The 13,453-nt window shown below is 63.4% G+C and overlaps 1 protein-coding gene across 1 annotated transcript; it reads right to left on the reverse strand.

Annotated features, from left to right (window-relative positions):
* Nucleotides 1-436: 436 nt before the first annotated feature.
* On the reverse strand, nt 437-12,246 carry BEGAIN (brain enriched guanylate kinase associated). Its single transcript, XM_061159722.1, has 6 exons — nt 12,206-12,246; nt 8,274-8,435; nt 6,296-6,362; nt 5,734-5,841; nt 3,386-3,469; nt 437-2,543 (listed from the first exon to the last, which is right to left on the reverse strand). The coding sequence occupies exons 3-6, from the start codon at nt 6,344-6,346 to the stop codon at nt 1,167-1,169; spliced, it is 1,620 nt and encodes a 539-aa protein (XP_061015705.1). The 5' UTR covers nt 6,347-6,362; nt 8,274-8,435; nt 12,206-12,246; the 3' UTR covers nt 437-1,166.
* Between the last annotated feature and the right edge of the window lie 1,207 nt (nt 12,247-13,453).

Below are 13,453 nucleotides of genomic sequence, written 5' to 3' on the forward strand. Positions count from 1 at the left end.
AGCCAGGGGACATCTCTGTGAGGCAAGGGCAAGAAACCCCCACTGACATTCTCCCAGGTAAGACAAACCTTCAGAAATGGGGCAAAGTAGAGACATTTTAGAGGGAGGAAAAAAAGCCAGAAGTGTTTGTCACCAGCAGAGCCAAACTAAAGGAAATCCTAAGGAATCTTGAGGCAGAAGCAAAGTCTCCAAGGAACGTTGTATAAGAGGACAATGACCATTCAGCAGAGGTTGAGACAGTGGAAGAATTCTAAGCTGGATAACAAAAGACGCCAGGGCGGGGAAGGAGGGGTGTTTCAGGAGACTGTGCAGAGAGGGGAGGACAGGGAGGGGAGACACCCAGGGCCACATGCCCCAAGAGCAAAAGGCAGCGGGGAGAAGAAACCACCCAGATGCAAGTTCTTTTCCACCCATGTCTTTATTTAATGATCGCAAAATACAGTACCGAGACAGGGCATGCATCACAGACAACAACACGGAAGCAAGTCACGGAAACCGGGGTCAGAGGGCCTCATTACGTGTGAGGTAGCGCGAGGTGGTGCCGGGGAGCGGGACGCTGGGGGTGGGGGTACGAGCACCGGCCCCACTCGGGACACACGGGACTACGGACCACAGTAGAGCTGGGGGAGGGGTCGGCGGCCACACGGAAAGAACAGCTAGAAGCGTTTCACATCCCATCACCCGTTCCAGTCCCCATCTCTGTCGACACAGCTTCCAGACCAGTCATCACTGGCTTATGGGGTGTCTCCACCCTTCCCTTCCCTTCCCAGGGGCAGGCCCCACCTGCCCTCACCCGAAAACATCCAGGAGCGTTTGCGCTGAAAACGCCTGGGGCTGCCGTCCAGGGAGCTGGAGGCCGAGTGTATTAAGACACTTTGCTCTATAAGAATAGTTGCACTTGGTAAAGCTGGGGGCAGGGGGGCAAGGGGGGAGGATACTCATTTCAGTCGGGGAAGGCTACTGCTGAGTCAGAAAACGTTGCACAGTGGTGGTGCAGGGTGGACAAGACGCTCTGGTTGGGGTCCCCCTCTCGGGCTCGACTGGGTTAGGTGGAGAGGGGTCCTGGTGTGCAGGGCCGAGAGGGTGGGGTTGGCGGGGAGTCGAGGCAGCACCCCTGGGGACCCAGTGTGTGGGACCGGCCATGGCGGGGCCCTCACACGGGGCGCTCAGTTGAGCAGGGTTCCGTAGAGCTGGGCTTTCGTGAGGCTGTCCTTGCGGCTGAGCCCCGAGCTGCCCGCCCGAGGGAAGGCAGGCTGGGGGCTGAGGCGGGCACCGGGGTGCATCTCTGGGGAGGCCTCCATGGAGCTGGGCTCCAGGGAGTCCCTGGAGCTGCGGAGGCTGAGCTCGGGCTCAGGGCTGCCACTTGCCCCGAGGAGCTGCACCCCGAGCCGCTCACGGTCCCCCTCACTGGCTGCGTAGCTGGGCAGGGGGTCGGCCGAGCGGCCAGGGCTAAGGCTCAGGTCACCGGCCGCCCGGAGGTAGCGGGGCTCGACCAGGTGGCCCTGGGAGAGGTCATCGCCCTCCGAGAAACTATCGGCCTTGTAGCTGGCATAGAGGGGGCTGGCGCGGCCCTCGGCGTTCTCGCCGGGGCCACCTCGGGCCCCAAAGTAGCGGTCATTGAAGCCGCTGGGCGAGGCGAGGCTGGGGGCAGGGGCCGCGGCCGCGGCCGGAAAGGGGTAGGCGCCGATGTCGTCCACGCTCAGCGGGCGCCACTGGCCGCGCCCAGCCCCTGCGACCAGCCGGGCGGACCCGGGCTTGGCCCGCAGGTTCCACAGGTTGGGGGGCATCAGGGCAGGCTGGGGGCCCGGGGAGAGCGGGAAGCGGAAGGGCTCGGCGGGGAACGGCGACACAGTCCTGGGGAACCCCGGAGCCACCGCGGCCTCCAGTGGGGTGGCCACCGCAGCTGCGGCAGCCGCGTAGCGCGGGCTGCTCCCGTAGGCCACGGGCGGCTTGCGGCCAAAGAGCTCGTCGCGGCTATTCAGGTAGATGGCCTGCTGCGAGGCGGTCAGCGTGCTGGCCTGGGCGTGCTCCTTCTCCTCGGATGTGGCGCTGAAGCTGGAGTAGGAGCTGGACGTGGGCAGCGAGGCCGCATAGCCGCCGAAGGCCTCGTGGCGGTAGCTCGCGGGGTAGGCTGCCGCGCCGGCCTCGGAAGCTTCCTCCTCCTCTTCCTCCTCCTCGGCCGTGCTGTCGGTGGAATTCTGGGCCTGCAGGAAGCCCACGTCGGACCCAGGCCCCTCCACGCTGGGCCGCCGGTCTCGGCGCCGCTCCTCAGGGCAGTAGAGGGCCGTGTCGCTGCAGTAGATGTCCCCCTTGTAGGGGGGCCGGGGCCCTGGCTTCTCCAGCCCTTCGGGGAAGCCCAGGTCTTGGGCCGAGGCTTCCGACAGGTGGGAGGACAGGCTGCCGGGGTCCGGCTTCTCCAGCACCTTGGCGAGCACGCAGGGGGGCACGCTGTCAGCGTAGGCCGGGCGGCAGAGCGGGGCGGGCAGGCTGCAGCCTGGCTTCTCCGCGTGCAGGTTCATGCGCTCCTGGAACTCCGCGGGCAGCTGGAGGGGAGGGGGGCGATGCGAGGGGCAGGAGGGAGGGGGTCACGGTCAGCCCGGGACCGGCGGCCAAGGCCGACCGACAGGGGACCTTCCCCAGGGCCTGTCTGATCCCACCAGCCGGAGCTGTATCCCGCAAGCCTCAGGATGGCCCCAGTCACCCCCCGGGTCACACCGATGGGGGCCCCGCAGAGCCCCAAGGTTGGACCTCCGGCTCTGACTCGGGCCACCCCCTGAGGGGCTGACTCGCTTGTCCCAGCCCCACGGTCTCCAGGGGACACCCAGTCCTGTGATAGCCTGGCTCAAACCAGACACACTCAGAAACAGATGCAGCAAAGACTGAGGGCCCAGGCATGCATGCGGTTTCCACGTGAGTGCCTGGTGGGGGATGGCCTGTTTTGTGAGGGTCTCGGGGGTGGCCCAGGCTCCCGGGAGCGGGCACCTGGACGAGGCCTGGGTGAGGGGAGTGTCTGGATGGGGAGGAACAGCCTGGCTGGGATGGGAGCCCCGGGTCCGCATGGCACTCGCCCTGTGGCCCCAGCTGAGTGGCTCCTGGGTGAAGCCAGCTTTCTTATCTCTGCAGGATTTGTGCCCAAACCAAACCACTGGGTTTCTGAGAGGCTCACACAGGGTCACCCTGCCGGTCCAGGCTGGTGGGGAGGAATGTGCAGGGCAGGCTCTCCACCACATATGCAGAGGGGCTTGGACAAGATCGAGGCGGCCAGGGGGACAGGGTCCGGGCTCAGCCGGCGCCTTCCCGGAGCTCAAGGGCGGGAGCTGCTGGGAAGGAGCACGGTGGTCGCGGGGGCTGGTGGCAGGCCTGGCAGGGGTGGGGCTCCCATTACCTCGGCCATCTTGTGGCCCCTCCCGTAGGTCTGGCTGCATTGCAGTAGCTGTGCCGCGAGACTGCAGTCCTTCCGATAGAGCTCCTAGGAGACAAGAGAAGCCGTCTGACTTAGCGCAGGCTCGGCCTGTGCCAAGGTCCCCGCAGCCGACGTGATAAGTGGCCCGCAGAGCCGGCCGTGCGGTGGGCAGCATGCGGACTCCCTCTGGGCCTCACGCTCTCACCTGTAGGACGGGTTACCGGCCCCAACCTGGAGCCCGATGTGTGGAGGGTCCCCTGGCAGGCAGTCCTGCCACTGACCCGGGTGGGAACCTCCCAAAAGGCAGGGGCCATGGAGGAGGAAGGGCTCCTAAAGTCCCAGAGGCCCCAGTCTCCCTGCCCTTGGCTTCCGAGCCCCTCCCAAGGGAACTCCGTGGACAGTGCTGGCAGTAGCCGGTGATCAGGAGAGGATCTGCTGCCCCCCCAGGTCTCAGGGTGAGGCCTGGCAATGGAGGGGGCTGCAGGGCCAGGCAAGGGTCAGGGCGAGCGGGGGTGGAGGGCCTGTGTGACCCCAGGTTCAGGCAGGGACCGGCTCAGCCTCCTGAGCTGAAAACAGTTGCGCACAGGAGGAATCCAGGGTGCATGCTTCTCCCTTTGGGAAACCTGTTGCACGTGCCTGCAGCTGGTCCTTGGTTCCCACCCCCACTTGGGGACTCTCTGCAGCCAGGGCTCTGATGGGGGCACCCTTGCCCTGAGAGCCACCCACAGTCTCAATTCAACCAGAACCAGGTGTCCTGCAGCTCGGGGGCACTGCTGAAGCCGTGGGCACCCCTGCCGGTCCCCACTACCCTGGTCCTAGAGACTCTGGTGTCCCCCACTTGGCCGGCACAGTGGAGGGAACCTGGGTCCCCCGCTCCTTCAGTGCATCCCCGGAAGGGCACAGTTGGCCAAGAGCTGAGAACTGAGCCCCCTGTGAGGCTCAGACCAGCTGCTGCTGGCACCAGAGGTCTGTGGGCACTGTCTGGCCAGCCCAGACCTGCCACTCAGTCGTGAACAGACGCGGGAGTGCTGCCCCATTGGGGCCTCCCCTCTCCTTTGCTGTACTCGTCTGCCATCTCCTACCCATGGCACCTGGCTGGCCAGGGCGGCTCCTGCCCCCTCCTGCTACCCACCTCCCCCCACCCCCCGACCCAGAGCACAGCAGGTGGCTCCTGTCCTGCAGCTTTCAACCTCTGCGGTCAGACTGGACCCATGTCGTCCTCTAACACCCCACATCCCTACTCGGTCAATCAGTTTGCTTCCATCTTCAGAACATAACCAGAATTCAAGCCCCCTCCCCGCCTCCCTGGCCGCCATCCCGGCAGACCCCTGTCCTCTTTCTCCCAGACTGCTGCCTGGTCGAGCATCCACTCGAGGTTCATCCTCTATAGTCTGTCCTCAGCAGAGCAGCCGTGGAGCCCGTAAGAGGAAGTCCAGCCAGGCTACCTGCTGTTCAGGAAGCTTCAGTGGCTCCCATTTCATGCAGAATAAAACCCAGATTCCTACCGGTGCCTAAATGCCACCTCCTGTTATCCTGACCTCGGACCCTCAGGCCCTCCTCCCCACCAGAGACCCCTCCGGTCTCTTTGCTGGTCTTCAAGCTACTCAGAGCCCCCATCTGCTGCTGTGGCTTTCTGCCTGAAAGGGGAGCCCTCCCCCGCCGTCCCGTGGTCAACTCCCTGCTCGCTTTCAGGTCTCGGCTCCTGCAGCCCCTTCTCGAAGCACCAGACTAAGGTTCCCTGACCCTGCAACTGGCTGCTCCCAGCCCCCTCGCCTGCCTTATTTTTCTCCGCAGCATTTAGCACTTCTAACTCACTACACAGTTTACCTATTTATCCTGGGTTCTGTCCGCCTTCCCCGCTCAGATGTAAGCTCCACGTGCACAAGCCACTGGCTTTCCTGTGCTCTTCACACCCTGCTCTCAGAGCCTTGAGGAGCAGGTGCTAATCAGCGAGTGTGTGCTCAGCGGTCAGAGGTCTGTGGAGGGGGGCACCGCCCTTCTCATGGGACCCAGGAAGTCAGGACCCACGGGCAGCCGCACGGCTCTGATGCCCAGTGGGGGTGGCCAAACGCAGGAGTCCTGAGTGGCCCCACCCCAACCCTGGGCTCGGGGAAGCCCTGCTTTGACTGGGCCAAGGTGGCCTCGTGTTCCCCACCTTGTGTTCTATCTCCTTCCAGCGGAAGGTCTCACGGACGTGGTGTGAGAGGCAGCCCCTGTCGTTCCCTGACCGCCCACGTGCTTGCTGAGGTCCTGCCTCACCCGTCTCTCCACCCAGCCCTGTGCCAGCCCCCCAGGGCTGCCATGCGGGGTCAGATCGGCCTGACACTCACATTGTCCTCCGACAGCTTGTCAATGGTCACCTTGGCCTCCAGCAGGTGGCTGTTGAGGGCGACAATCTCATGGCTGAGAGCTCGTTTCTCTTCCTCATAGTGCTGGCCCTGGGGTTGGGGTACAGGCAGGGGGGTGGTCAGCGGTCAGCCAAGGCCTGGGCCTCAAGCCCCGCTGTTCCTCTTGGCCTCCCCGGAAAGCGAGGAGTTTGGAGTCCAAGGAATGCAAGGGTCAGAGCACAGAGCAACCCAGGTTCCAATCCCGCTCTGCCAGCGAGGAGCCAAACGGCCCTGGGCAAGTCAGTGCCTCCCTGAGTCTCCATTTCTCACCGGTACCGTGGGGACAGTGACAGCTGAGGACTTGACAGCAACCTCCCATTCGGGGCTGAAATGGGGGGGACCGGCCCAGCCCCTGAGGGAGAGGGCAGGGTGGAAACGAGGCCTTTGGCTCAGCTCCACGGGCAAGGGCATGGTAGCCTGGCCCTTGGTCCTCACCAGGGTTCCAGAGCTGGGGGCCCCGGGCTGGGTGTGCTGTGGTGGGGGAAGGGGAGGGTCATGGCCTCACCATGCGGAATAGCTTGTCCTCCAGCTCCTGGTTGATCCTCTGCAGCGCCATGTAGTTACTCTGAATCCTGGAATGGAGGCCATGAGGTCACTGCTGTGCCAGGCCTGACCCTCCCATGGTACCCCTGCAGCCATACGGCCTGCTGATGGCTGAACCTAGGCCCCCTCTCTGGTCTAATTGTTCCTGTGCTGGGAAACATCTCATTTAAACTAACTGGTTGCCAGGACCCAGGACCCCCACTGATGAGAAGGGAAAGTTTCTTATTTAGAAGGGATTCTCGGGAACTCGCTCAGAGCCAGTGAACGCACATTTTACACACAGTCCTTACAAATCTGGCTAAGGGGTTCCTAGTTCAACAGCAGGTTAGCAGGGAACAGGCTTAAGACTATGCAATGAGCCCTGAGGTGATTGCTGGAGACACACGGTGAATAAGACGGTTTTCCCTGGAAGAGGCTGAGGTGGGGAGGCAAGTTTGGGTTGGGAATCAATGGCCGCCCTGAGGTGTGATGGTGGAAGGGGCAGTGCCCACCCTCTCGACAGCCTGTATGTAGTGTCAGTGGCTGTGTCTTGCCAGCAGAGAAACTGAGGCTAGAAGTGCTTAAGTAGAAAGGGACAAAGAGCCCCCCTGCAAATTCAGTGTTCTATAGAAACACGGGTTAGATCCCTGGATCGGGAAGATCCCCTGGAGAAGGAAATGACAACCCACTCCAGTATTCTTGCCTGGAAAATCCCATGGACAGAGGAGCCTGGTGGGCTACAGTCCATGGGGTCACAAAGAGTCGGACATGACTGAGCACACAATCCTTGATAAATATTTAAAACAAACCAAGCCAATAGCAAGCTGAAACTCCAATAGTTTGGCCACCTGATGTGAAGAACCGACTCATTTGAAAAGACCCTGATGCTGGGAAAGAGTGAAGGCAGGAGGAGAGGGTGATGACAGAGGATGAGATGGTTGGATGGCATCACCAACTCAATGGACATGAGTTTGAGTAAACTCCAGGAGTTGGTGATGGACAGGGAGGCCTGGCGTGTTGCAGTCCATGGGGTCACAAAGAATCGGACACAACTGAGCAACTGAACTGAACTGAAGCCAATAGCAAAGTTTGCGTGCTTTTTTTTTTTTTTAATATTCTTTCTAAAGGAAGGCTGTAAAGTGTATAATATTTTTAAAGAAAAATGTCCATATTAAATGTGTGTGCTGTGTGCTAAGTCACTTCAGTCGTGTCCGACTCTGTGCGATCATTTCGACGGCAGCCTGCCAGGCTCCTCTGTCCAGGAGATTCTCTAGGCAAGAATACTGCAGTGGGTTGCTATTCCCTTCTCCAGGGATCTTCCCGACCAAGGGATCATACACGCATCTCTTACGTCTCCTGCATTGGCAGGCGGGTTCTTTGCCACTAGCACCTGTGCAGAACGATGTTTTCAGAAGTTTTGTTTTTAAGGGAGTCATCGCTCAGCGTCCCACACACCAGGCCGCTGAAGGGAACGGTCTCTAAATGCTGGTTCATGTCTGGGGCTAGACATCGTTTTCCTATCAGAGACCCAGGCGACAGTGGCCGGGGCCCTGGTGGGCCAGTCTGGGTCTGGAGATGGCTGCTTCTGGTTCATCATGCCCGCCACCACGTAAAGAGGACAGAAAGAACCAGCAGGGGACCGAGAGGTGTCAGGGAAGCGGCTGTACCTCGCAGCGGCCAGACCCACGTTCAGATCCTGGTTTGGCAGCTCCTGGTACAAGGTGCGACTCTGGCAGAGCCACTTGGCCTCGCAGACCTTACGTGCAAATGGGGTTACCCACCGGCCGCAGGGCCCCGGGCCCCGCCCCAGAGCCCCTCCCTGTCAGGGCCACGCCCCTTAAGGCCCCGCCCTCCCGGGTCCCGTCCTAGAGCTCCGCCCCACCAAGGCCACGCCCCGTCAAGGCCCCGCCTCTCCCTGGCCCCGCCCATAGCCCCGCCCCGTCAAGACCACGCCCCCTCACCTGCGCAGCTTCTCGGTGACTTTCTCCAGCTCCTCCTGCGCACGGCGCAGTTCGATCTCCAAGAAGTGGCGGGTGGAGTCGAACTCGTTCTCCAGCTTCTCCAGACGGTGCGTGGTGTAGGACAGCCGCTTGCGCAGCTCGCCCTTCTGCTCCTGCAGCGAGCTGCAACGACAGGCGGCGGCGGCGGGCCAGGCCGCGGGCAGTGAGCTCGAGGCGCGCGTGGGTGCGCCCCGGGTGCGCCCGGCCGCACCAGTGCACGCGCACACGCACCGCACACAAACACTGCACGCGCGCGGGCACACACACCACACCCCACAGGCACACACACTCCCCACTCGCCCACACACACACCATACCCCACAGGCACACACACACACACACACACACACCCACCCCCCAAGCGCGCACACCTCCCCAGCCCCTCCCTGGGGGGATCACGGTCCCTGACACTGAGCCAGTCTGGCACTGGGGCAAGTGTTTGGGGGCAGCTGAAAGGACCCTGGTTTAAAGATCGCCCAGCAGCAGCACCCCGCCTTGTCTGGGAGCCCAGCTCCAGCCGGCACCGTTTACAGGGCCCCCGTTTTGCTTCTCTATAGCAGGGGCCCGGCTGGTGAGGCCCAGAGGCCGTGGTGCTGCATCCCAGAGCAGGCCTCTCTTCCTCAAGAGGGCTGCGTGGCCTCTGGGCCAGGGAGAGGAGGGGCCCCGTGTGAGGGCCCGTGCCCAGGCAGCATCCACCATAGTGGCCAGTTAGCGGCACAGGGCGTCAGAAACTCAGAAAACCCCAGGCCTGCTCATGTCTCCCTTCCTCCAGGAAGCCTTCCAGAGGCAAGCTTGGCTCTTAGGCTCTACTTTCCCCCCCAGACTGAGGGCTCCTCTGGGACCCTGGCCACTGAGTCCCCTTGCTCAGGGAAAAACAGACAGGGGGCGGCTCCCCGCTGAGCCACATGCCACCCATTCACATGAGCTACTCTGGGGCATGAGGCAGGAGGGGCAGGTGTTACTGGCCACACCCTCCTGTCGGCTGCCACCCAGCCCCCAGAAAGCACCTAACCACGGCTGACCACGTGCTGACCCTCGGAGGCACCCTTCCCTGGGCTGGCTGAGCGCGCAGAGGGGGCCGCGGGGGGCGGACTCACCTTCAGCAGCCGGGAGGGCTCGTTTCTGTAGGGAAGGGACAGCTGCGCGGTGGGTAGGGGCACCAGGGGAGTTCTGCTGGCTGTTAGCCACGAGTGAGGCTAAGATTCAAGCTGCCGTTCGGTGCCCTGGCTGTGCGCTTTGCTCAGTCACCCCCTGAACTGTGCCCCGTCAGCCCCTGTGCTACAGTCACAATGAAGCCCAGAGCTCCATGGCGTCACGGGGTGGGCAGGGCCCTGCGTCACATAGACCCGGCTGCCAGTCCCTGCCAGCAGCCCATCCCCCGCAATGCACTCATGACTGTCCCCCTCTTGCCCTGACACACAGTCCTGGCTCCAGAGAGGTGCCCGGGTGGGAGGAGGAGCCCAAATGCCCATCGTTTGCTGGAAGAAGCACAGCCCCCCTCAGGGGACCATCTGGAGCCAAGGCCCCTGGGTGGTAACTTCTGGTGGGTTTGCTGCAGGCAGGCAGGAGGCTTCCTCTAGCGTCTGGGGCAGAGTGATCGTGAGCCTCCAGCCTGATCACACAAACCACACGTGTGACCACAGGCACACACCCAGCAAACCTCCCTTAAGCATTCCTGGACCCTTGCCCAGGTCTACATTTTTTCAAAATAAGTAAAAATAAAGAGTTGCCTATGTTTTGAGAACCTCAGAGAAGGGCGGGGCGGGTCCCCAAGGAAGATGCCAAGTGACAAGCAAGCAGGGAGCCCAGTGGCAGAGTGCCCAAGGCTGCCCACACAGTGCCCGCCACCTCCTCCAGGCAGCACACTGACTGATTTCACTGCGAGCTTCCTGCAGCTATCGATCCCAGGCTCCCCCCAGCCCAGGCCTGTCTCTCCAGTGGGCTGTCAGACACCCTGAGGGCTCTCCTACGTCCACCCCAAGGGTCCCTGCAGTGCAAGGGGTCTGGGCAGCAGCCCCTGCAATCAGCCATCCTGCAGGGTTGCAGGTGCACCCGCAGCCCTCGGTCACAGGGGGTTCACGCCCCCCGGAAAGAAGTGAGAGCACCCACCCTCCACCTCTCAGAGCCAGCACCCTTCCTTCCCCGACCCTGGCCACCCGCCCGCAGCCATAGCTGGGGCCCTGCCGTCCCAGGACTGTTCACTCCTGTTGTGACCCCGCCATATCCCCCCTACGGCACGTCTCCCCTGCCCCACCTTCCCTCCTGGCCTGCCCTGGGCCCCCTGTTTGCCCTGCACCTCACAGCAGTGGCAAAGATGGTCCTTGGCCCTCAGAGTGTATCATCTCGAGGGGAGACAGACATTGAGCAAGGGGATGGGCTCCCCAAGAAGGCGAGTTGGAAGAATCCCTGATGGGGTGGTGGGGTGGGCTCCAAGCGGAGCCAGGACCTGCCCCAGGGCAGCGTGACCCACTGCTCGCAAGGCAGCCAGCTCTGTCGAGGAGCCCACCTCCGCCTCTGTCCCCGCCGTGGCCGCCGGATGCTCTTCCAGATGTGCCGGGCGGCTGTGTCCCCACCACCCCTCAAACACTGCTCCCACCCACACCTGAGCCCATCTGGCCCTGGGCGGGCAGCGCCTCCAGCCCCGGGCCCCTACCCCCTCCTGGTGCAGGTGCCTGGGCCCCGGGTCTGATCATGCCTCCCTGGCCCCTCGGCTGCGCCCGCCTCGCTGCCCGCCACCTTTCTCCAGCTCCACTGCCCAGGCTGATCCCAGGACCCTGGTTTGTCCCTCACCCTCCCTACACACCTCGGGCCACACGTCCTCCATGTCCAGCCCCACACGAACCCCTCCCAGGCCTCCATCTGGAGGCCCCGCCCCTCTCTAGGGTTCCACGCTCACCCCAAATCCAGCCGCCCACCAGCCTCTCCTCCTGGAGGCCCACAGGCACCCCTCACCCAGCGCGCCCGACGCTGACCCCTCTCTGCCTCCTGTGCTGCCCATCAGTCTCCAGTCAGACCCCGAGAGGCCATGGTGACCCCTCTCGCCTGTGGTCACCCTCCAAAGCCCGTCACCAAAGTCCTGGCAATCCACTACTCAAGAGCTTTGGACACGTCCCCGCCCCTCCTGGTCCAGAGAGGGCCTTGGGCTGGGTACCCCGAGGTCTTCGGTCACCTGGGTGGTACCGCCATCCCAGGGCATCGAGCCCTGCCTGACCTCAGTCTCAGTCTCTGCGTCTGTAAAATGGGGACGTGTGCACCCGCGCCCTGGAGCGCCCACTCTCGGGGAGCAGGGCTGTCCTGTGGTCCCTGCACCCCCATGATCAGAACCGGGAGATGATGCTGGGGGCAGCCATTGTGGCCTCTGCCTCCCCCTCACCCCGGTGTGGAGTTGGCTCAGGGGGCCCTGGAGTCTAGAAACGGCCCATTAACAGATGCACAGGGCGGGCGTGGAAATCCCTTGTGCCCGCCCTTAAATCAGGGGCACCCTCCCGACTGTGGTGGGGTGCTCGGGAAGCCCTACTTGAGCCACGGTCTGGTGTGTGTGGGTGGGTGGGTGCTTCTTGGTGCCCTCTTTGCCCGTGAGAAGTCCCTGGAAGGCTTTCCCAGCTCACAGGGGAGAAAGATGAGCTGCGTGGCATAGAGCGGGGCCTGGAGGAACCCCGCTAGCCTCCCACCAGGAGCCCCTCTGGCCACTCAGCAGGGGCCGGAGCCCACGGACCGAGGCCTGGGCTGGGCTGGGGGTCACCGGGGCCTGGCCTCTGAGACAGGATGGCTGGAAAGCAGGGCTGAGGGTGCTGGGCCTCTTCTTGGGGTGGGGGGTGGGCAAACTGATGCCGACGCCGGATGGATGTCTGGGGACAGAGGCTGAGGAAGTGGGGAGACAACAGGTGTATTACCTGTCCCAGAGCGAGGGCGAGGACCTGGCCCGTCGGCCCTGCAGGGTGCGGGACTGCCCGAGGCACGAGGGTACCCAGGCGCTGCGCAGCCTGTGGGCGAAGAGGACAGAGCTGCTCAGAATGGGGACCAGGGCGCGCCGGCCTGCCGGGGGCACGCAGTCCCAGAAAAGCTGCTCAGAACCAGAACCGGGGAGCCAGGCCAGCCCACCATGGGAACGCAGTCCCAGAGCCGCTCAGAACCAGAAACAGGGAGCCACGCCGGCCCGCCATGGGCACGCAGTCCCAGAGCTGCTCAGAACCAGAACCGGGGGGCCATGCCGGCCCACCATGGGCACGCAGTCCCAGAGCCGCTCAGAACCAGAACCGGCGGGCCACGCCAGCCCACCATGGGCACGCAGTCCCAGAGCCACTCAGAACCAGAACCGGGGGGCCATGCCAGCCTGCAGTCACAGAGACGTGGGGGGTCATCCCCCTGTCGGCAGGAGAGCTCCTTGTCACCAACACAGCAGCGGGGTGCTTGTGCACGCGCCAGGGTGTAGGCACCTGCCAGCCCTGGTTGCCTGAATGCATCGCTGGCCCCGCGTCCACCAGCAGCGGGGTCCCTACCCCCAGGCCTGCACCCCCATCTCAGCCTCAGAGGGGAGTCCCGGGAGGCAGGCTCCACCCAGCCTATCCAGCTACTGCTGGATTCCTAGTAGGACCCGTTGGTCAGAGACCCTGAGAAGCGAGGAGGATGGCAGGAGTGTGATCCCCGACCCTGCTGGGAGGTGGTGATCGGCTGATCTGTGTGGACATCAGTGGAGTATTCTGGAGGCTGTGGGACCCAGTGGATGTCAGGGGTTCAAGACAGGGCCCTCCTGGGACCCCTTCTCACCAACCCTGCCCGTGGCCTGTCTGGGCCAGGTGGATGGGTGGGATGCAGGGTGGAGGATGACCCAGCCCAGCCCCACGGCACTGCCCTGCTTGGGGGATGCCTTGGGCCCGAGTCCGCTGGGTCATGCCCTTGCCACAGTCTCTCCAGAGAGGTCGTGCCGGCCCCCCGAGCCAGAGCGGAACTCTGATGGGAGGATGCTGCCCCGGACATCAGGCGTCCAAACAAGGCTTGGAGACATGGGCAGGTGTGTGTGTGTGAAAGAGCCGTGAAATCCCCGTGGACAAAATGACTACACCCAGACGGCCACACAAGGTGACGGAAGGGAAGAATGCCGATGTGGCTTGGGCCAGGTGGTGGGATTTGGGGCAGGTGCG

This window comes from Dama dama, chromosome 13, assembly GCF_033118175.1.
Source record: "Dama dama isolate Ldn47 chromosome 13, ASM3311817v1, whole genome shotgun sequence".
NCBI lineage: Eukaryota > Metazoa > Chordata > Mammalia > Artiodactyla > Cervidae > Dama > Dama dama.

What these genes read in the sequence shown, in the direction of transcription:
- BEGAIN (XM_061159722.1), bottom strand. Translation starts at nt 6,346, where the DNA reads ATGGCGCTGCAGAGGATCAACCAGGAGCTGGAGGACAAGCTATTCCGC. An exon ending in ACAAGCTGTCGGAGGACAAT is followed by an intron (nt 3,470 to 5,733) that starts GTGAGTGTCAGG and finishes CTTGTCTCCTAG; the next exon opens with GAGCTCTATCGGAAGGACTG. An exon ending in GGGGCCACAAGATGGCCGAG is followed by an intron (nt 2,544 to 3,385) that starts GTAATGGGAGCC and finishes CCTCCCCTCCAG; the next exon opens with CTGCCCGCGGAGTTCCAGGA.